A 23385-nucleotide genomic window follows, 5' to 3' on the forward strand; every position below is an offset into this window, starting at 1 on the left:
TGATGCTAATTTGACCCAGTACTTTCAGAACTATGGTACTGTTCCTCAAACTGAATTCCCTCTACCTTGTACACTAATGCTCATCCAAATTTCTGCTTGAAGCTATTCAAACAGTTCATCCAAAACCTAAAATTCTGCTTGCTCTTCCCCTGCCCAAGTTAATTTTCCATCAGGTTAGCTTCCTCACTGACACTGGCTCATCATGTGGTCAGACAATCCCAGAGTCAAAGGGATGCAGTAGGAGCACTCAGCCCAGAGACAGAGGGTGTCTGAGGAAAAGAGCAGCTACATCACTTTTTGCAACACCCAGCCAGTAACAGGAAACTGCACCTTATTCATCCCACTATATTCCTGTCCAGAAAAGTATTTGGACAGTTAAAATTCCAACACTTCTCAGATTACCATGATAGTTGTTTAAACAAACAAAAGCTTGACAACTACTTTCCTCCTTTAGAAATTTTCCTCCAATTAGACAGTCTACAGGAAAAGCCCACCAAAACAGCAACCCTTCTTCTGACTACCCAGAATGTAGCAAGGCATGATGTACTTAAGAAATTTCTTAAGCAAAATTACATCATCTCAGCACCATTCTTTATTCTGTATTCTTCCTTTTTATTAAGATACCATGTTTGTCCCTTGTATCCACTCTTACTGTACCAGTATTGCGATGCATGTTCTAAAACATCAGAGTGAAAAGGTAATTTAAACCAAGTTGGAGCAACAAAGGCACTAAGGAAAGCAGGAACACAGCAGAGCAGCTCTCGCTGCAGCCTGAAGGAATCGGAACTTTTGTTCAGTTCTGCTTTGAGGGGCAACAGGACCTCTCTCAAATGATAACACAAGGACACAGGTGTAATACTTCAAAACAAGTTTAGTACTTGCATACTTGTCGCATTTCTAGCACACTACATTAAAAAAGCTGAATTACTATAGTTAGAAGACAAAAGAAGGGATACTGTAATTGCGGTTAAACCTGACTACAAGTAGGCACTCTTGCCTGCAAACAGAAACAAGCAGAAGCGTAGCAACTGAAAGCAAGCAGTATTTGCCTTCTTTCACATTTTGGTAATACTTGGTAAGTTTTTGGCAACATGACTGTTGGATTCCAAGTTAGTTACAGTTGCTCAAAGAAAACTTGCACTGACAGAGCACAGAGATGTCTTTGATGAAATATTTACTCTGCAGCACACCTTGGAGACTATATTCAAAGTAAGATAACCACAACACAAGGCATTAAAAGGACTAAGAGACATAACCCTGTCATTAACAGTTAAACAAACCAAAGGGACAGAATGCATACTGTCATTTTAGAAAGTCAATTGACAAACGTTACTGCGGTAGCAATGAGCGCATCTTCTTAAGAATGAAACAACCCACTGTTTTATAATTTGACTGCATGTTTCTTCACATAATTTCTCCAAATTATTCCAGAGCTCTTAAAACAAATAATCATTTAAGGCATACTTGCTTAAGGAAATACAGTAATGGAATACATACAATATGGAAATACCTAAACAGCCAACTCTGAAGTCCAGTCCGTAGAGCAGAGCAGAAAGTCTCCAAATTATCAAAGCCTACCCTAAGGAAGGGAGTGCTCTCTTTGTTGGGGGAAGCAAAAGACAGGGTGGTGGAGGAAGCCACACACAGCAAGTGGAAAGAGTTTTTTTAAAATACTGGTACTTATAAAAAGGACACAGAGTGAGTTCGAGTCTGTGCACATCATAATCACATCTCTGCCTCTGAAATACAAAAACTACACAAAAGGACACTACAATTGATTCTGTCATTACTGGGAACCACATCAAACCACCGCCCATCTACTGGTCTCCACAGACCTCCTGATTTAAATCAGTATGACTGGGGAGAATCCTCTCGCATCCATCCCTTGCCCAACAGAAGTGTTTTCCAAAGTTACCATCTCACAGCTCACGCTGTAGTGTTTAAGGTACAAGAACTGAAAAGGATACCAGTTTCAACAGGTAGTTGTCAAGAAGTATTAGGTTCACAACAGTTACGCTAAAACAGATCACAGTTGGGACAGAACCAAGGACATGCAAGTATACAAACTCACAGCCCTGTCCTTTTTTGTACATATTTTACCTTCTAGCAGTTTGTGATCCAAAACTCTTTTAGAGAAAACCTGAACACACAAGAACCACCCAACAAAATTGCAGCTCATCTTAAACACAAACACATTACTCTATAATTAAGATGAAATAAGAAAACATTAGCAGCTAGGAAAAAAAAAATAATCAGAAATTGTTAATTATGTCATCCAGAAGTGATGACCTGGTGCAAGAGCAACCTGATTCCAGGCTATAAGGTAAAGATTTTTGGCTGCTAAGTTCACAGGGACAATATTGTTCCTTGACCTAGCTTATCTCGCATCAGCAACGTTTACTGGTGGAAGGACAGTGGAGGACAACACAGCAAAGTTGATAGGAGACCCAGCTGCACACCAAGACCATTCAGACTAATTCATCCCATAACATATGTCAGGGACTACTGAAGCACTTCTATGACCTACTGCATGCAAATCGCTCCCCAATCTCCCCCCTTCCTTGGCTCAGTGAGCTATGGGACACGTATCCTGTCTCTCAGCCATATGAGGATCTCAGTAACCTGCATGATCAGGGAAGGCGGCCTCTTTCGGAAGAGTGATTGTCAATCTACGCTAAAGGAAACTTGTCCATACACTCAATCCAATAAATCTGCGCGCAAAGGAGACAGAAAGGAATAAAACAACCAAACTGGCTCATTCTCTTCACCTTCTTCTCCTGTTACCAGATCTTAGTTGTCCTGCAACTTACTAATCAGACACAACTTATACCCAAGATTAGGAGGATCATGGAGAGTGATCTCAGAGAATTACATGCAAAAAAATTAAGATAATGGGGTTTTTTATGTCACCCCTCACTCACATTATTCCTTCCCCCTCCCTAGAGCCAGTTCAGGCATCAGAAATACATTTCTACAGGACTCCCTCTGAGGTGGTAGTTATCTGCTACTGCAATAGAAAGGGCTCACCCAGGGACAGGCAAGCACCATCAATGCTGCAAGCAAAGGTACAGAACGCACAGCCAGAACATAGTAGCCATCTTAGATCAATAAACTGCTCAGGCATACTCCAGATTTCCTTTGCATTTTTCTTATATTTAGGGCAGCAAGTGGCTCTAGTAGCTTCTAGTATGACTGAAAGCAAAAATGCTCAGTTATTCCTGAACAACAGACTTCACAGCTTATTACAGAAGCATTTATTACAGAAACATACCACACTTTTCCTTTTACTACCTCACATGCATACCCAGTCACACGTAACTACATGCAAAACAGCAAAGACATTCTGACAAGTTGTTACATCACCTGTTTCCAAACAGCTGCTGGTGAAGAGCTCCAAACCTGACTGAAGTCGTACTGATGAGGGCAATCTGATCCTGCCTTGCAGAGCACAGAACGCTTCAACAGGTATTCTGGCACAAGATCAGTCCCTGAGTTACAGTGATCCTTGACTCCAAGATAGCCAAGCCCAACTCCTGAATACCAGCTTATAGATCTGACCTTTGATAATGGCAAGGTAACAGTTACGTCAGTAAGCATAAATGCAGCTTCTACACTCTTGACCTCAAGTACATGAATATCATATAATGTGCTAGCAGTAGTTTAAATTTGGTCAGAACAAGCACACCTGACCAAAACAGGACAGAAGTGGTGGGTCAACACAGCAGCGTTATGTCATTCCTTGCTCTCCACCAGTGATGGGTCGTGAGGAAGATAGAAGATCACTTCCGTGCTCCCCCCTGCCTCTGTCTGGCCCCCAAGCAATTGTAAGCCATCTTTCTATTATGACTAGTATATATGGACACACAGTAAACACCTTCTCACATCAATTTAAGCTGCCTGAAGATTCACCCAAACCACATAGCTGTAGATCTTCCCTTCGGAAGCTGCCAAGATCTCTCAGTGCCCTGCATCATACTATGCAGTAGAGAAAATTGTTGTCTTGTTATTACAGAAGAGCCTAAAACTGTCCCTTCATATTCCAACATGAAAAAACCCCAAAACTATGGAGATCACTTCTGTTAATCAACTGATGTCAGTCTCATGAGTAGTCAATTAAGAAGTATTCCACTGTAATTACTATAACAATTAGATCTCTGCTACAAATGCCAACTTAAAATAGCTGCGCATAGGATTAAATAGCAATTGCTCAGTGAAAATGTGATCTAATTTACTTTTTAAAATACATGGTTTTGTAATTAACAGACCATCAGGAAACCTTGCTAATTATTACCCTTTTTATCTGGAACACTGATTAGAAATGAGGTCAGCTACACCATCCTGAGCATCATAGTCAACTGCTTTCCCCATGTTCAAATCAGACACAGAGTATGCAAGGAGTCCGCCCTTTTCTTGGAAAAATCTTGCTTCCATATTTGTGGACTTCCAGCAGCAACTTACTTACAACTTCTGTGAAATTTTCACCTGCTATGCTTGTTCAGTGACTGGTGGTAGGGAGGTAGAGGACATACAGGGCATTTGACCCAGAAGTCTAACAACATTAGTACTGGAGATCATGACAGTCCTAGAAGAAATGGAGAGTGATTTGCTGTCCTGTTACCAGAAGACTGAAAAGAAATTAGTTTCATATTTTAAATTACTGTGGAAAACAGGCAGGCAGAGATGAAGAAATGAATGAGACAGCCTCTCTAGTGTGTCTTGAGCCAAATGTACACAACCTAGGAACCCTGGGAATCAGGCAAACTCTAGTATTTAACACATACATTAATTACACAATGTAGTTCACAAACAGAATTTAACACCTCAACCTTCCCAGGCACAGATCCTGTTCAGACTACCTAAAAAGACTGAAGCGGCTTGGCTGCTTGCCAAATCGCCACTGCACTACATGCACTCAGAACCACAGGACTTGGTATCAGTTTGAAATACTTTGTTTAGGAATTACTAACAGCTCAATACTATCCCATCTCCTCGGCATTGGTAACAGCCATAAAAATTCCCCATCTTTTCCTCTGTAATCACTTTGGCTCTCATGGAACTCCTCAGTCTATGCAGCCCTGTAACCCATGGAGGGGAGCAGAGTTATCCTTAGGCGAGTCTTCTACTGTGAGCTAAATCAGTTCACAGACAGGAATGTACAGACCATGGCGAGCTCTAGGAAAACAGTGGAATTGCCTCTTTCCAATACCAACACAGCTAAACCAGCTCAGCCCACCTTGTGTGACTTTGCCACACACCCACATTTCACAAGATTCCAGACTTAACTGCAAACCTGTTGAAGTCCCCCTTCTTTACCACAGGCCACTGTTCTAGCTGTTACCATTGTAACTTGTGAAAACCGCAATACATCAAAACTATTCCAGTGATCTGTATTAAACAGAATATAGTTTAATAACTAAATAAATTCCCCCTAAATGAAGCGTTCTAAAGAACACATTAAGACGCTTTTAATGTATTACTTAAGTAGTCCAGGGCATGACCTCCACACTGAAATCAGACTAACACAAAATAAACTACGATTTGATACGGTTTACAAGAATGCAGCTTTCAGGATACAGTCTACAACAGGATGAGAACAGCCCTTAGAATTTAGCCTTTATTTATCAGAGGTTAAAGCTATAAAGCCATTTAGGAGAGCCTGAATAAATCTTTATAGCAAAATTATTTCCCCTTGTATGGGGAAAATGGAAGCGGAACTTCAAGATCATTTCATTGGTTGACTCGTAACAAAATTGTATCAAGTTCCCAAGCTAAAAGATAGACGCAGCAGTATCTTGCTCCTTGTCTGAACATTACTGTACGTCAGCAATACTGCATAACTCCTCACATAATTTTGGATCACAACAGCTGTACACTTGGATTCCAGCATTTTTATTAGTTACAGGGACTTGATACTACTGTTAACGGTACTGAGCATTGATAAAAAGGCAGGGTCATTTGAATAACAAGTAACATGGTAGCCCAAATTCACAGCAAACAAGTTTCTTATTCTGTTACGCTACTTTTCTGAACAATACTAATACACAGATGCACACAAGGTTGTGTGTTCCAACATAGACAGGGTGCCTCAACTATTTCAGTTACATATCATAGTACAATACCATACACAGCACTGGGTGAAGTTAAAGGTCAGTTATAAATCTACATTTAGATAGGTAACAGGACTTAAAAAGATGTCAACTGAGTTGGGTGAAATTTTATATTACATTTCTCTCTAAGTTTTCTATGTTAACTATGAAAAAAATACATCTACCACTCCTTCCATAGGAGCTGTTCCTCAGACCAGGTTTTCAAATGATCCTCATTAAACCAACCTCTTTTCCTTTGCAGTTAAGGCATAGCTCAGTCTGGATCCATTAATCAACTCGGCAGCAGTACAGAATCAAGACAGGTAAGGCAGAGAAAAACACCAGGCAAGGGAATAAAGCCGTAACATACAGTCTAAGGAGCGCCTCTATCTCCCCAGTATTAGCCTACTGAGGGCTTAAAAACATTCCCTTCCACAGGCCAGACTGCACAAACTGCAGAGGTCAACAGCTTCCCAGATCTACATATGCTCAAAGATTCCGAGGAAAAAACAAGTCTAATTAAGAACAGGATTTGGTTTCTGTTGTTAAAAAGCATTAAAAATGCATCTCAAAAACAGTATCTAGAGCTATTTTTTTCCCTCAGAATTTGCAATAAGACTCTAAAACTTAACATTACCTGGAGCCTGAAGGGCAGATCTCTAAACATCAAGTTGTGCAACTACCCAAGGACTTTAAATAAACATACGTCCAAAGTGGTTGGCTGGCCTAACCTAAATGCTAGGCATTACTAGTAACCAAACTCTTCAAAGAATACAGAAACATTTTTGGAAACTAACTGCAAGACAAGTGTCGATTTTATCAGAGTGCCACTTTGCCTAACACCATCTCAAAAAGGAGCCCATGGGCATCCCTACCGAGGACAGTAAGAACAGCACAAAACACACAGCCATGCTTCCACAGATGTTCTCCCCCTGAGCCACAGGGTATCAGAACCTGGGAGGGCAAGCAACATTTATTTTAGTCTTTGTGTTTAGTAGCCTGATAATTTTTTTCTTCTAGGAACTTTTTAGTCCAGTCTGCACTATACAACTCTAATGTTAGTAAAGAGGCTTGAGAGATAGCCAACACATATGCAGCTTTATTTTTGGCTGGGGGAAAAAAGGCAAATGAACAAAAAATAACAACAACAACAACAAGATAAATCAGTGAGTGAACCATGGGGTTTACATGGGGTCTATAACACACAAAACTACAACAACTGTACCTTCCCATGAGATTGCTTCATTTACAACATTCTTGTCAGGTTTAACTACCTCTTCTGTAAAGTACAGTTTCACTACCTCAAGCAGTCATTCACATTTAAATAGTAAGAGAACCTGATTGATATTTGTACTGAACCTTATACAGTATGCAAGTTGTGCGGGGACAGCAAAACACCAAAACCATTATCAAGAAAACCAAGTATCAACATTTGTGTAAATTTGTTCATTCACAAGTTAAGGCTCAGCAGCTCATGTCAGACAACCAAAAAGTTTGCCATAACAACCTAAACAATCTAAGCACCTTTTAAGAAGTCACATGTGCATTCCATATAAAAAGCTCATATACGACAGTTCAGTTAAAAAATTTGAACTAAAGAATCTTCCAGAGCGTCACCTTAAACTATCAAGCTTATTTCTGATTTCAAAATTGAACAAAAAAAACCTTTTAGCATTATCCACTTCAGTGCTACAGGAAAGAAAGTCGGCAGAAAAAGCACATGGTGAATCATGGTAATGACTAAAAGCCAGTCTGTTAAACAAGCACACTTTTGTAGACTCCACAGTATCTGCACTTTAAGTACTTTATTCCTCTGTATAACACACAATGGAAATAAACTGTCATATAGTGATGAGCAGAAACGCGAGCTGCATAAATATGCACAGGCTGGCAAAGAGTATACCTAACCTCACCCTTGAGTAACTGTCAGTGTCAATGGCATCAAAGTTCCCATCTCATATTCCTCCAAATTACAACTTTTGTTATAAGGGGAAAAAAAAAAAATAATATGCATTGCAGTTTGTAACTCTTACTAAGAGAAGAAGCTTTTTCATGCACCAAGACAACAAGGTATCAAGAAAGCTGCTAAGACATTTGAGAAAACTAAAGTAACCCCCTGCAAAGTACAAATGCTAGAAGAGACATACTCAAGAGTTATACTGCATAAGGCATCTAGTAAAGAAGAAACTTACTTAGCAATAGAATTCAAGAATTGCTCTAGCCAACTAAATTTTGTCAAAATATGTTCATGAAAACACAAGTAAAACCTACCAATATTTTTCAACTAAACCATCTTAGCTTCTGTATTCACAACACACAACAGATCAGAATTTCAGGTCTGATGCCACAAAGGTGGACAAGTGCTTCTTCAATAGTGACAGGTGCAATACTGAATAACTTAAAATAGATTTTCTCCAAAGATTACACCACTGTGATGAGCTTATCTATGTATTTCCTGCTGATGTCAAGTCTTCAGTTTGCAAATCTATGTGCTTAGACACTTTTCTTGGCTTAGAATGAACATTGATACATTTGAATGCACAAACACACTACCTAGAGCAGAGGCCTGTATTAGGCTGAAAGGCTTAGACAAAATACCAACTTAAAAGCTTCCTGATCAGTAAAAAATATGTTTTGAATGACAAAGTGCTACATGCACTATGAGTCAGGTGCCAAATGATTACTCTTTATAGGTCAGCTATTTTTGGTGTCTTCTAGTCTCCAAGTTTATTTAGATTGCCTTTAAAAAACACAAGACAGACTAGCATTTTGAATTCATGACCTTTTATGTGCAATTATGATCAAACTTGTTTTTAAGGCTGGTATAAACACTGAACAACTAAGACAAGTGAATGACAGTAAAGTCATATGGAGGAGGGGAGGAAAGAAGGAAGAGCAGAGGTGAATGGGAAAGGTTTACTATAAGGACAAGCACCTCCCTGATGCTTGTAAACTTAATCCATTATAACTGTCATTGTTATTCTCTCTGTGCACACAGTGAGAGTTAAGTGTCTGACTGGGACAAAACAGGACTACTGAATGTGATTTACAAGGAGACAGCCTCAATTAGTTCAGGCTACACTGTCAATCTTAGCCCAGCGAAGTTTTTGCTGGTTTTTGTTGTTGTTGCCCCCCTCAGTGGTATTTTAACAGCTTTCACTTACCCAGCATCCAAGTCAGTTTATGACCTTCACTTATTAAAAAAAACCAAAACCAAACCAAAACACACCAAAAAACCCCAACACAAAACCTCCACACCTTTCCATCATTCCTTAGGTCTTCACTCTTTTTGTCTATTGCATTAGTAAAAGCCTTTACCCACAACACAAATTAAGTACACTCGATCTCTCAAGGCACAGATACACACTATTTCCTCCACCTCTCAGGCAGAACAGCTGAACCTCATCATGCCGGTCACAACATAGAGCTGCCTGCTTCTCCACCACATGTGCAGCTGCAGACTTATTGATTCTTAATGGGCAATTCCTGGCTACAGGGGAATAAAGTTACAGTGGTATGAATATCCATGATTTAATGTGCCTATATATTATATATATTAATATAAGTGTAATAAACATTTTAAGAGACTGCTTTGTGCCCTTCTTAAATAGTGAGTGCAAGAATATAGCCCACATATCAGCAGAGAAACCTATTTACAGGACCTCAGACAATATCCTCTTACACTAGACATTCTACCTCTCCCTCTCACCACCTAGTGCCATGTAAACTACCAGAAGTTGCATGTGAGATTTTGTACTTTGCATGAATTCATCATGTCCCCTCTGTGCAAGGACTATTTTAGCTATGTTGCCATTAATGAGTGTATTTATAAAAGATTATTTAGCACATATCTTGAAAAACATCAACTTGACACTGCATACGTTCTTAGAGAAGAGAATTCAGAGCTGCCTAACATGTTAAGGCTTTTAAATTACCAATTACAGCCTCAGTTTCATACTACTTACCACATTAAATGGTTTGATCATTCTATGTGACTCCTGCATTTTTCCCCATGCTGAAAACTGATCAATAGAAAGCCAAATCAACAGTATAATGCAAGGTGAGAAAAAATAGGGATAAACGTAAAATGTGTTGTTAACAAGAAATTCTAACAGAGATGAATGACAAAGACCTTGCCACAGTTTACTAACACAAAGAAGTCTCTATGGTATTTAGGACCACACTTAAGCCCCAATGTTGTGGGGGTAGGCTGTTTCCTTGAGGTTTATCAACACGACATCACTGAAACATGGAAAGAAAAGTCTTCAAGACTAATACTTCACAGCTTTTTATAATAATAGCTTGAAGACACCTAAACGATATTTCAAATCTTTTTCTTTTGCATCTTTGGGTATTTCTGACAGCACACTTGTTCTGACAACTAACTACTTGAAGTTCGCAAATACATGGTATGGTATGGATTTTTCCTTAAGTAGGAGTTTTATTTGTTTCCCAATTGGTAAGTTAAAGGGAACTACCCTTGAAGCACTGTTAGCTATCCACAAGACAATGTATTCCTACTTCCTCCATCTATTCAGTATAATGACAAAGATTTGACCGAGTAGAGTCAGGTCAGTAACTGTAAGCCAAAGGAAGATGACGTTCTCTCCATCCCTGGAAATGATACTGCTGTGAAAAGCTGGCTTGGGACCTCACATTCCAATTCCACCTGTGCAGACAGTGCCATCTGCTGAAGCAGTGGTCTGAATTCCTTCAAATCCTCAGCAATAAATACTAACATTCTCAGGTAATGTGAATGCATAACTCATTTTTAACAAGTGTGAAAGAGCAAAGTATTGAAACAATCCAGAAAGTAAACTTCTCATCTAGCATTTAGCTCTATGACCATCTGAAGAGAAATTACACCACAGCCTAACACATACAGGCACACTCACTCTCCCTGTTAACGGTGGGAATAAACCACAAAAACAAGACAAACATCCAGTATAAACATAGAAGTGAACTGTACATACACTCCTGACCACAGTGCAAAATGGTCTGGAATAAGAGACTCTCTCTCCAACAAATTTGTTTGCTAAATCTTCCCCCTTCTCTATTAACTAACAAAGTGCTTCTTATACAGAGTTCTCTTGAGCACAGGTCAAGTAAGAAGTCAAACTTTCGACAATGATATTCATGAGAAGACTAACATTGGAATACATTCAAATTATTTTCTCCCAGAAAAATTATACCAGGGAAATTACAACTTAATTTACTACAAGCCAAAATAAAATGTCAGATATCTCACTTCTTTAATTTTTCAAATTACAGAGTTAAGTCAACCACTGATTACAACTTTTAAAAATAATCACATTACCAAATCATACACAGGGACCTTCTTTACCTCCTGAAATGAATCAGTAATGAACAAACTGAGAGCTTGGTTTTACAGGTTGGGTTTTTTGATAGGCTCTCATTTACCAATGGGAATATCCCTGAGTGCTTTTCCTATCACTTCTGGATGGCTTCAGAACTTCATACTATCCTGCCATACGACAACAAAACTGTTATCTTCTGACTGGACTAGTCCCACAGCATACCCACAACATTAACACTTAGAAAATTATAGCTAGCAGATAGTTTGCGGTACACTTTCCTCAGTAACATAAACTTATTAGGAGCACTTCAGAGCTTCTCTTCCCTCACCAGCTTCTCCAGATTTTATCAATGCTACGGTTTTGTCTTTATTTCCAGGACATTCTGTAACCCACACTCCAACTACCTAAAAGCCAGCTAAAGCTCCCAAAGACAACATTTAACAACTACCATCTACCACCCTCAAGGTCTTTCTGCAGTAAAATACAGATGCTATGGGAAACCAGGCCAGACATAAGGATTAATGCATTAACGGCAACTACTTCTTCCAATAAAGCCCTGAAGATCATCAAAAAACCTCACTGCTTTCTGTTCCAGCCCAAGGCATGCCAAATTTGTGTTCAATATTTAGTTACCATTACACAAATTTCTAAACATCTCAAGACAACACCTCAGAGGAAATACCTCTCCTTCAGAGGAAGGCTGAGAGAATGAACATGAAAGTTCTGTTAATCACCCTTATCCTACAGCTCTGGTAAAGATCTGTTAGAGGGACTTTGCAAACATGCACGTTTCATTTATTTCCCACACACACTTTTTTCCTCACTGAACAAACCTTACATTACTGACAAAAAAAGGGAAGCTGTTTTACTTCAGTTTTGGTAGCTCAAGTTCTTTCCCCTCATACCAACAACAAGAAAATAAAGTTTTGCCTATTGACTTGAAGTTCTACTTTGACAAAATACATTATTTGCCCAAGATGGACTGTGAGTATTAAACTACCTTTATTCCTAACATTTGAACAGTCTCATATAGTACTTGGCCTACTTTAAGACAACAGCATCTTCATCAGAAAGCAGAGCTAGTGCACTAATATTAATCATAACTTTCTTCTAACAAAACAGAAGATAATAGCAAGAGAAGGGCAAACAAGGTCATCATGTTTGGCAAAGAACACATGAAAGTAAAAAAAAAATCATTGAGAAAGAGAAGAGAGTGCATAAATTTATCCGTAAGCATCTGACAGATCCAACAGTTTTGTGTAACTCACTTAAAGGATTCCACTAACTGTACAGTACACAAAAATTCTGCAGGGCTTGAACTCAAGTTGGCTTTTACCTGTAGCCAAACTTCTAAACTTTCCAATAAAACCACACTGTTGTTTTAAATTCAGCTCTTTTCCAAGATGTATCTAGGTTACTGAATTGTAAATATTGTACGTCAGATCACAATACTGTAAAATCTTCCTGAAGTCGGTTCCTACTTTCTGCCACTCTTTAGAATTCTTTTTCTTGTATTTAAGTAGTGAAAAAAATCAGGTATTAAAAAGGCGCACAGCACCTGTCCTGTTGAAATACTAATACAGGATTGCGGGTGGGGGGTATTGATTTACCACACACTTAAAAGCTGCACTTCTTAAGCAAAAACATAAAGGCACAGGGGAAACCAGGAATACAATTTTATCACCAGTGTTTAAAGAAACTTAAGGAGAACAAAACTAGAGAATTTAGAAACACAAGAGAATGGGACATTTCAAATAATTAAATCTTGGAAAACACCTGGAAGAAAAGATGTTATGTACTATGTAGACACGGGGAATGATAATGGCACAGACAGAAGAGTACAAAAATCAAGTTATGTAAAGTGTTTCCATACCTATGCCGAGAAAGGCATTTTGGGTGAGACACATTACAGATCAACAGAGTTTGGCAAAGCAACCTGCACCCTTCTTCCCTTTCCAAAACAAGTTCTGTATCTTTAACACACAATCATTACACTTTCATAAGAACATAGCCTTGCACAAAATCAAGTTTTGAAAAGGAAAATCTGGAAACAGAAGCCTATGCAGAATTCAACTTTTCCATGCTAACGCCTTCCTAGCAGCCATGCTTTCAGTCGGACACCTGATCAGTGAAGAATCTGAAGACTACAGCTCTTCAAATTATATCAGAAAACAGACAGTAGCATGAAATGTATATATAAGGCAGCCTTTACTACAAATCTCTCTCCTCAAATGTAAGCTTGGTAAGTCTTCCAGGCAGGCTACAAGATCTCTAATTAATTTCTATTTACAGCTAGGAAGGAGCAACCTTGAAGTCATGGAATTGGTATAAAGGTATAAATGTAAACAGATGTTAGAAAGCAATCCTTTCCAACAACACCCTCTTGAAAGCTTCCAATTCAAGAAGCATTAATTTCTTAACTCCTGATTAAATATAAAGGAAACAAATCTTTAAGATTGGTACTTAAACCTTAAGAGGATAGTTTCCTCTCTCACCCAAACTACCTGAAGAGACTAACAGATCAGGAAGTTTTCAAACTTTTATTTCATCCTCAATTCATCCAATTCACCTTCACATATTTAACCAGAAAGATCCTCCTAGAACAGGGTTAGTCCTTGAATGTACATACAGCTGAATACACAGAAATACACGTACACTGGTGGAAGGGAGAGCAGAGCATACGTAAAGGCTCATTAAACAGGAAGAGATTATATACAGACACAAAAGCAGCAGCCAGCATTTTTCTTCTGACGTATTAGTCATTTGATGCATTCCTTGATATTAAAGCTAGTTTTTCCTCTTACAAGTACGAAGCGGAAAGGAACTGGCAAAAGAACAGGTAACTTATTACATATACCTAAGGCCAGCGAATTCTGTTCTAGCAGTGCAGACTCCCACACACATATACACACACACATTCCTTTAAAACAAAGACTTGAAAAAGTAATGTATTAACTTACAGGTGTTCAAAACTCACACTGAATACTCTTTGTAAATTGATATTTAAATAATTGCATCTACATTTCTGACGAATATGATCATATAATTATGGCACAACTATTGAGAAAGCTACAAAGTGGTCTACTCAAAGAAAACCATTAGCAGATTTAAGGGCTTACCACATTGCACTTTTTTCCTACCCAAAACAAATTAATATTAGGCAGGTTCCTGTAAACAACTTAAGTTTTACTGCAATAAAATACAGGATGTTAGCTATTAAAATGAAAAGAAAAATAAAGCCACATTACCCTGATTCTCAAACATTGAGTTTACTGAATTATTGCCCCTTCCCATTACTAATGTTACTAGTATTTTACTGCATACAATTAATACCTGATCCTTTGCTGAAATCCATTATATGATAGATCAAATCTGAAGAACAGTCAGGAAGATAACCTTATGGGGCTCCTCCTTAAGAAAGGCTGTGAAAATTCCCAGGACGTAAAGCCTTTCCATCCAAGCCTGGCCTTAAAATGACTTACAGTTTTCCCTGACATAAGCTCCTCTCCTTTAACTCCAAAACCCTGCCAGCTGTATTACTTCTTGTGCTATTAAGAACACTGCTAACAAAGTTATCTTTGTGAGGTTTTTTTCACCCCAGTCTTAATGTAAATAATTTGAGAGGTTTTAAATCTCTTCCAATGGTTAACCATCCTCATTGTAAATAAACGAGTAGTAAGTTAAGTCTAACCTTTTTTATCTTAAGTCTGAACATGAACAATTGGTCTCACTGTAGTTAACTCTGCTATGCATAAAGCCACTGCTGTTACATACCTCCTCTTTGTGCAATTACTGGGAAGTCAAGAAAAGGTTAAAAATAATTTGAGTATGCATACATCAAACTAATTCCCTAGGACTGGTCTACACTTAGCTTTTCTGGAACAGCTTTTTTAGGAGGAATTAAATTGCTTGTATATACAACTCATATAGATGATAAACAAACTAGAAAAAGAACATCCTCCACCTAGAACACAAATGTCCTGAGTTTAAACTCTTCCAAAGTGAGTTTGCTAATTCATATCCTCCATCATTTCAAAACAGAATTTGGACCTCCCTGGAGAACCCTCTGACCTGCATAAAGCCCAGATGACCAACCAACACTTCTCGCTATTTTCTGAAACCTTAAGTGTTTTCAACATTACTTTAGAGCATGAAATGCACACCTTCACCATTATCACGTTTAACTGACACCATATACAGAACTAACATCACATTATCAAACCACTTTCATGGCAGTCCCCTGCTGACAACTTCAAGTTAGTGCCTGACTTCTCTATGGCATAACAACAGGCCATCTATCATGATTCCTGAACTTGTACACAGAACTGCTAGCTTCCAGGAAGCTGACAAACCCTATAGACATAATCTATACTTCTTGTTCCTACACGAATGCGGTAAGTTTTGCTTCTTCCGATTTCAAACTGGGATGGGCAATCTCGTTCCAGCCTCAAATAAATTCCACCAATCTGTAATAGAAGTCTATGCCACCACCATCCCTCTGACTTGAAAAGGAAAACGCTGTTAGTACAGGTGGGTTTCATATCACAGAATTAACCAGTTTCTTTAGGTAGTCAGAGACAGTGCATAAATTGCTCACTATCACAGCTACTCCTCACTATCAGCCAGACTTCCTAACATGCATGAGTGCTCAGGTGCACAGAATACCTTCCAACATTAAACACAATGGGACAGAAAGCTTTGGTGCACCTGAAGGTGAAATATCCAGTAAGCTGCCACTATTACTAGTCGGGAGCTGGCACAGAGAGAGAAGGGGAAAAGAAAACACTTATCACCTGAATATTCTGACATGGTATGGGAGTTTTCTTACACTTGAAATTTGGCCCCGTTTGTGGGGAGCTGTCATGTTTTTTTCTCTCAAAATTATCTGACTAAGGATCTTAGATCTTTTTCAGACAGGTATATCTGAAGTAAGTTGCTAAGCTCAATACCAAACTAAAAGGTAAAATTAAGGCCATTATATGAGCTCACAGAAAAATCTCTTCCAGGTCTGAACTGAGGCGTTTGTAGACTGTTGCTTTAGACAAAACTGCAACAAACCCTTGTTTCTCTGTTCCTCTCCTATGAAATTATCAAACACATACGCTCTTAGGAATCTAATCTATGAGTTAAGTGTATTTAAAATTAAGCACAAAAAAGATTAGTCTAGTATATAAAATTAATGTCTCCTCCTATGAGCGAGCAGAAAAGCTGGACAAAGGGGAACATGACATAAACAGGAAGTAATACTCTTACAGTTTGCAGGACTCCTGAATTAGCAAGTATGCAAAAACCCCGTCTCTACTCTCCCCTTTTACTTCAAAATCCTTTAATGTTTCAGCTCTCCTGGTCTAAGAAGAGACCACTAAAGGAGTTCAGTTCATCTATTTTAAGTGTATACTTGACTTGAACAACCAGGGGGATGGAGGTGCAGATTCTCTTCTGTTAGTAAGCTAAAAACTTTATAGGGAGTTTCCCAACTCTACATCAAAGAAAAAAAAAAAATCCAGACTTGAAACTGATGATTCAGTTACAGTATCTGTTATGATTTTACATGAATATAATTCTGATTGCCTCTACAAGATCCTAAAACATTTAGTGAATTATGCATCAGCAAGGTAGTGGTTATTTTAAGAGTACTTAGACACCATGTACACAGTTGCTTAATTAGAAGAAAATACATACTTTTACGGAAGCACACAGAGAATGCAGTTTCTTAAGCTGTCAGGAATGTAATGAACAAAAAAAGACTATAGGACCTTTAGTGAAATTTACATGTGTAATTCAAGACCATTCGTACACTGACTCACTACACCTCAGCTATACACTTACTTCACACATTTTTAAATTCATCACAGCTTAGATGGTGACATATGGGTCCCTTCCTGCACATTCCTTGCCAGCTTTTTTCCTTGATAAGGTTAAAACAGCTGTTTCAGCAGCAAGAGAATCTGGATATGGTAGCCTCCCAATGCCTCCAGCATGGATTTGGGAAGAGAAAGGCATATTTTCCATGCAGGTATTGCTTGGAAGAGATCTATGGTAGCTGTGCTCAAGGCAGTTCTATGGAGATGATGTGATCCTTGAGCCTACCCAAACTGGGTAAATGGTAAATTAATCAAGTAGCACTTCGCTAAATTAAGACACAACCTATTAGAGAGTATGTTTAAAGTGTTCCAAAGCATTTGAATTAACATTAGGTTATCTTCATTAGGCCATTGTCATTAGGTCTTCTATAGCATTTAGCAAATACTGACAGGCCATGCTGGTATTAGGGGAAAAAAAATTACATCTAATAACGAAATTTTACCAAATAAGCTTTTCTTAAACATCCCCAAAGCCTGGGCAGGGAAAATAACTACAACCATGGATTTAAAGAGATCAAAAGCACATTTTAAACTATTTCAACAGTTTGCTCAGACACCAGGTAACAGAGTATGACAGCATTTACAGATGACAATTGCACACAGACTTAATTCCACCTTCCGTGCAACCTCTTAGTTACATCATAACACATAGGCAAAGGAAAACAGTAAGAACTGAATGAACACCTGTACAGCTTATAGTTTCAGACTCTGGGTGCTTAATTTTTCTATCTGCTACTAGCAACGCTAACTAAAATTAGAAAGCAAGCTCAAATTTTAAACTCTGAACCTTAAGAACAGAACTCTATATAGTGCATCAGTCTGGCAGAAATCTAGCAGGACAAGAAAGCTGCTACTCCAGAGTTAAGATGAGGGCAAAGACTAAGCACCGGACCATGAGCTTAGTCAGAAGAGGGAGTTAAGAAGAGTAATACAATAAAGCAACAGGACTTCTCACTGCTTGATACTCTCTCCCCTGCCTCAACACCAAGGACAGAGACACCGGGATTTAGAAAAATTTACTTGATGGAAAATGTGCATCTAACTTATACAAACCTGAACATGCACAAGACTAAATGGAAATGTAACATCCAAAACCTTAGTACAGCCATAGTAATATCAGCATTTACATCAGGATAACAAACTTGCTCAAGAAAAAAAAAACAAGAAACAAAACAAAAAACCTCAAATCCATGATAATTCCCATACCCACAGGACTGTTATTAACTGTAGAAATGTCATCAACATAGTCGTATTTTCCTATTTAGATAATTAATTTCTCTGATGTATACAAGGGCACTTTATTAGAAGTATCTCTGCTCTGCTTCAGCTAAGTTCATACTTCCTAACATTTTAAATACGCCTTGTAAATGTTGATATGAGGTGCTTCAAACACATGGCTTTTGTTAACTCTTTAAAGAAAAAAACACAAAACTATATTCACAATAATTTTCCACAAGGATAATCTTTTTTTTTTTAATTATCTATAAAGTCTCCAAACCTCCCTAAGTTCCTATTTTTTATTTAAGAGTCTAGAGGCTGGGGATGCGGTGTGTGTCCTATTTCCTTTCACAAAAACGCAGGGAAAACAAGCGTAGTTTTCCTTGGTTTGGCTGGAGGCCATCAAATCTATGACGCCCATGAAGCTATGCGTGCTTTCTTTCTGAAACGTAAGTTACCAAACATGTTCAGAAAGCTTCAGTCTGTCTTATTTCTTCAGTAAAGCATTTTCTCTCAAATAACTAAAGTTACCTCTGCTCTGCTTTTCCAACTGTCTCCTTTCAGTCTAGAATCTGAATTTCCAGTTAAAGAAAAATAAAAGCAGCAAACCCTTAAAAAACACAAAACAAGAGGCCACAAAAATTAACACCTTTAAAAAAAATCCTTCACAAAGGATAAACAAATCTGATCCATCTACTTCTTTATTCAGGCAGTTGTGAATTTAAACGGACTTGTTAGCCAAATCTGCATTTCTGTATTATTAACAGTGTTCCGTTGTTTGGTTCTCAAAATTACAGCACTAAGGATGCGTTTTGCTCAAAAACAGGATTTTGAGATAATACAGGGGATGTTTAGTGTTGCATAAGAAGTATCATTACATTTTGAAGGCTTTTTTTTTCTTTTATAGGGATGCATATGTCTCCTGATAGTTTTTAGTTTCTTAGATCTAGCAACAGACTTGGCAACAGCCACAATGTGTTTACCCTAGAAACTTGGGAGCTAAACCAACTGTCAGAACACAGTATCAGCTGATAACTTCAAGTACCACTGTCTGTGTGCCAAAGAGCTTTTTACTATAGTCTTTTACCTGCAAATAAACCCACTAACTGAAGTTACAGCTTACTAAGCAGAAAGGTATACTCTATCGCTTTAAGGCCCTTAGTTGCCACTTCTTTTTTAGAGAGTTACTATATCCCTCTTATCAATTGCGTATTTTAGAACTCAGATCAACTTAGCAAGGTTGGTTTTCCTTCAGAAGACTCTTACAGAACATTACTGCTCAACTGAAGGTTCCAGTTGTAATAATGAAGATGTACTGTTTTCCCTGTTTATTCTTTGTAGGAACAGGACCGGAGAAAGATAAGATGAAAGGGAAGCAAGATAGATTCCTTTTTGTGCATCAAAACACTGATTAGTCATTTAAATATCTTGTGACTTGATGCTTGAATATTAAATCTCTTTGCATTTTTTCCTGGGGAAAGTTATTTAAGCTCTTAACTGCAAATATGTGTTAATTTAAAATTACATTTATGCAGAACTCAAGGCAATGTGAGAATTCTATTTATAAAATAGTTATAAATGCCTGTTCGTACTAGTTGAAGCCATCCACTTCCCCCAGAATCTTATAGAGACTTTCCCATGTTTGTAAAGAAATGGATAATACAAAATATCTATTATTTTCATAAGTATTAGGAAAAAAATCTTCTAACTCAAGTCTTCAACTGCTACATAATACATACAACTCCCAACTTCCCAAAATTCTGCATGGTATGAAGTCTGCGAAACAGAATGTAGCAGGGTATTAAACCTGTGAGGTCTGACATAACTTCGGTCAACTACCATGTCTCTTTGTTGTCAACAGCAACACAAAACTAAAGAGAAAGCTTTGGGGGGTGACAAGAGGGAAGGAAGGAAATTTAGCAAGTTTGCAGAAAGGAAAAGGGGGAGGAATTTAACATCAACTATTTTATGTAAGAAGATCCGAAAAGGATTCAGGAAGACACCTGTGTTTACCAATAGCAAATCTCCTCTTGAGGGTGTGTTTGTGTGTGTGTACACATACATTTAAAACAAAGGCATGAGCAAACTTTAACTGTGGAAAGCGTCTACTTGCACCTACAGCTCTGAAGTTTAGCCCTCAAAGCTAGATTTAGTAAACAAAAGCATGACATTAACCACAGAAACAAGTCTTGTAATTAATGTTTAAAAATTTTCCCTCGCCCATGACTACTTTTCCTTAGCTAGGACACCTATCTCTGGGTTTATGGAGGCTACATAGTTACCCCATGTAAGGTTCTAGCCTGAAGACTCATAACTGCCGGGCAAACAGTAAAAGAGAAAGATAGCAACCTGACATTTCTATATAAATAAATGCATGCACACACACTTGCTCACTTTAACCGAGAAATAAACTTGGCAAGCAGGTATCATAGCAAACATAACAAAATTTAAAATTCTGGTACAAGTGGAAATTAAGGGTGTGCTCTCTCATATTCAGAATCTACAGATATCAATTCAGAATACATCTACTGTGTCACAAGAAACACAAGCATTGCTACCTGCTGCTTAAGTACTACTACTAAATAGATACCATGCTAAAGTTTTGAGCACCTTCACTTCACAAAAATAAAAAAACCACACCCACCCAAACAAAACCATAAAAAAAACCCACCAACACCCCCCCCACACACACACGCAATACACACTTTAGTGGATGTTTAAAGCAGCTTATGACTTGAACAGGACTTGGAAATATTGAATTATGTTAAAATGGTAGGCAGTTACACTAGAAAAGCCTCAGAGAGTAGTTACTGAACGGAGACAACAACATGCGAAGAGTACTACTCTCTATAAATCATTCAGCCTGAAGACATTTCACAGGTATTTACAGAATCAGTTAACTTAGAGCAATAGTGTCACAAAGAGAAGACTACATTTAAAGAAGATATGTGTATTTGAAGTTTTAGAGAGGTAACTCGAAGTTTGCTACACCTAGAAATAAGAAAAGGAACTTTACAGCCCGTCACCTTTGAAGGACAATGGCAGCCCAACAGCTAGCAAAACTCAAGACTATGAAATCGTCACATTTGTCCTTATCACGAAGTTTCAAAACCTGTTTACATAACTGTACTTCTACAGTTCTCTCCTATTTGCTGTGGTTAATGCACAAATGAGGGAAACTGATTCTGATTATACTAAGGAAATAATTAAAGATCTGCAAACACTGAAAATAACAAATAACCCACTTCAGTAGGGGTCTTCAGCAATAACAGCTATTGAACGTTACACCTATCTTGGAACGTACTGAGTGAATGACTAAATGATCCTGAAGTTGGAAAAGGGTTAAGTTTCATTCTCCACTAAGACAGCAAAATTGAGAGGGAAGTAACAGACTTTCGGCCTCCGAATTCGGATCTTCTTACTTTGAGCAGTATTTCAGTATTGACTTTTGTATTTCCACGCAACGAACATCACAATTTTACTTACACCACACCTATCTGAAGGCACTTCCAGGGTTTTCAAATAAAACTAAACAGAAACCCTTCCGCTTCCTATCTCGGGCAGCAAAATAAATTATACTAGCAACACAGAGCTAAGTTCACCCTGGGCCAGCTCAGCGGCAGCCCCGAGCTCCCGCCGGGTGCGCGCAGACTGGCGGCAGCCCGAGCGTCTCCGCCCGTCAGGGGGAGGCACACCGCCGCAACACGTGCGCGGGGATGCCGGCAAAGAAAACAACGCCGTAGCAGCCAGCAGCGAGCCCCGCTCAGCTCCCCGCACCCTGACCCCGGGGCCCCGAGCCCCGCTTCCCGCCCGCACCCGAGCCCGCAGCCGGCCCGACCGTTGCTCCCCGCTCCCCCACGAGGGCGGCCCGGGCCGGCGCGCGCTCCCGCGCCAGCAGCCACAACTTCCTCGCGCCACCCGCCGCCGAGCGCCCCCTGCGGTGGCGGGCGGCTCGGCAGCGCCACCCCGTGGGGCAGAGCGGGCACGGCGCCGCCGAGGCCCGTCTCCCCGCCGCTGCCGCACAAGGCCCGGCCCCAGAACCAAGAGACAAAATGGCGGCCGCCCGCGGTGTCACGTGACCCCCTTTGTGCCTTTCGGGGCCTCGCCGAAGGGCCGCCAGCTACCGCGGGGCGCGGGCTGGCGGGAGAGGGGGCCGTAGGAAAGCGCTGGGGGAAGGCGCGGTAAGGGGCCACCCGGCTCGGCGCCTTCCCTCCCCAGGTCCGTCCCCCCCTCCCCCCCCCCCGGCGGGCGGGGAGAGCGGGGAGAAGATGGCGGCCATTTTGTGCTTGCGCAGAGGCGAAGGTGGGGGCCCCGGGTGCGGGGGGGATGGAGGGACCCGGCCGAGGGGGGGGGGGGGGGTCTCACGTACCGACTCCTCTTCCTTCTCCATGCCCGTGGGCATCTGCGGCACGGCCCGGTTAATGGAGGCATATTCGGCCAAGTCGGGCAGGTCCTCGCAGCGGAAGACGGGCAGCGGCTTGGACGCGTCCAGCGCCCGGGCCCGGAACGACAGTTTGCTCATGTTAGGCGGCGATGGCGGCTCCGGCTGGGGAGGGGGGGGCGACAGCAAGAGCGCTCCGAGCTGAGAGCCGGACCCCGCCGAGCGCTCTCATGGAGGGACCGGGGCTCCCCCGGCAGGGCGGGGCGCACTCCGACACGGGGCCCGGCGGCGCCGGCTGGCGCGGCTGGGCTGGGCGCTGGCTTCTCTCCTCCGCCGCTCCGGCTCCGCTCAATACGCCACGGCCAACATGGCGGACATTAAACCTCGACTGGCCGCCTCTTTCAGCCAACCCCAGCGCCACAGCCATTCCCACACTGCATCGCGCAGGGGCGCGGGCACAGCGCCGCCCGGGGGAGAGCGCGCGCAGCGCGGGCACGGGAGCGCGGGCTCGGGAGCGC

General features: G+C 40.2%; 1 protein-coding gene across 9 annotated transcripts in view; it reads right to left on the reverse strand.

Annotated features, from left to right (window-relative positions):
- EPC1 (enhancer of polycomb homolog 1) overlaps window positions 1–23385 on the reverse strand; it is a 68340-nt gene that overhangs the window by 27952 nt on the left and 17003 nt on the right. Inside the window, exon 1 of one of the 9 annotated variants that reach the window (XM_072854592.1) lies at window positions 22856–23259. The exons of 6 other annotated variants lie outside the window; for them this stretch is intronic. In XM_072854592.1, coding sequence (XP_072710693.1) covers window positions 22856–23008 — 153 coding nt within the window. In that variant the 5' untranslated portion in view covers window positions 23009–23259. Of the gene's footprint in view, window positions 1–22855; window positions 23260–23385 lie in introns of those variants that run through there. 2 more of the 9 variants (XM_072854595.1, XM_072854598.1) reach the window with 2 other exon arrangements.

This window comes from Ciconia boyciana, chromosome 2, assembly GCF_034638445.1.
Source record: "Ciconia boyciana chromosome 2, ASM3463844v1, whole genome shotgun sequence".
Classification (NCBI taxonomy): Eukaryota; Metazoa; Chordata; class Aves; order Ciconiiformes; family Ciconiidae; genus Ciconia; species Ciconia boyciana.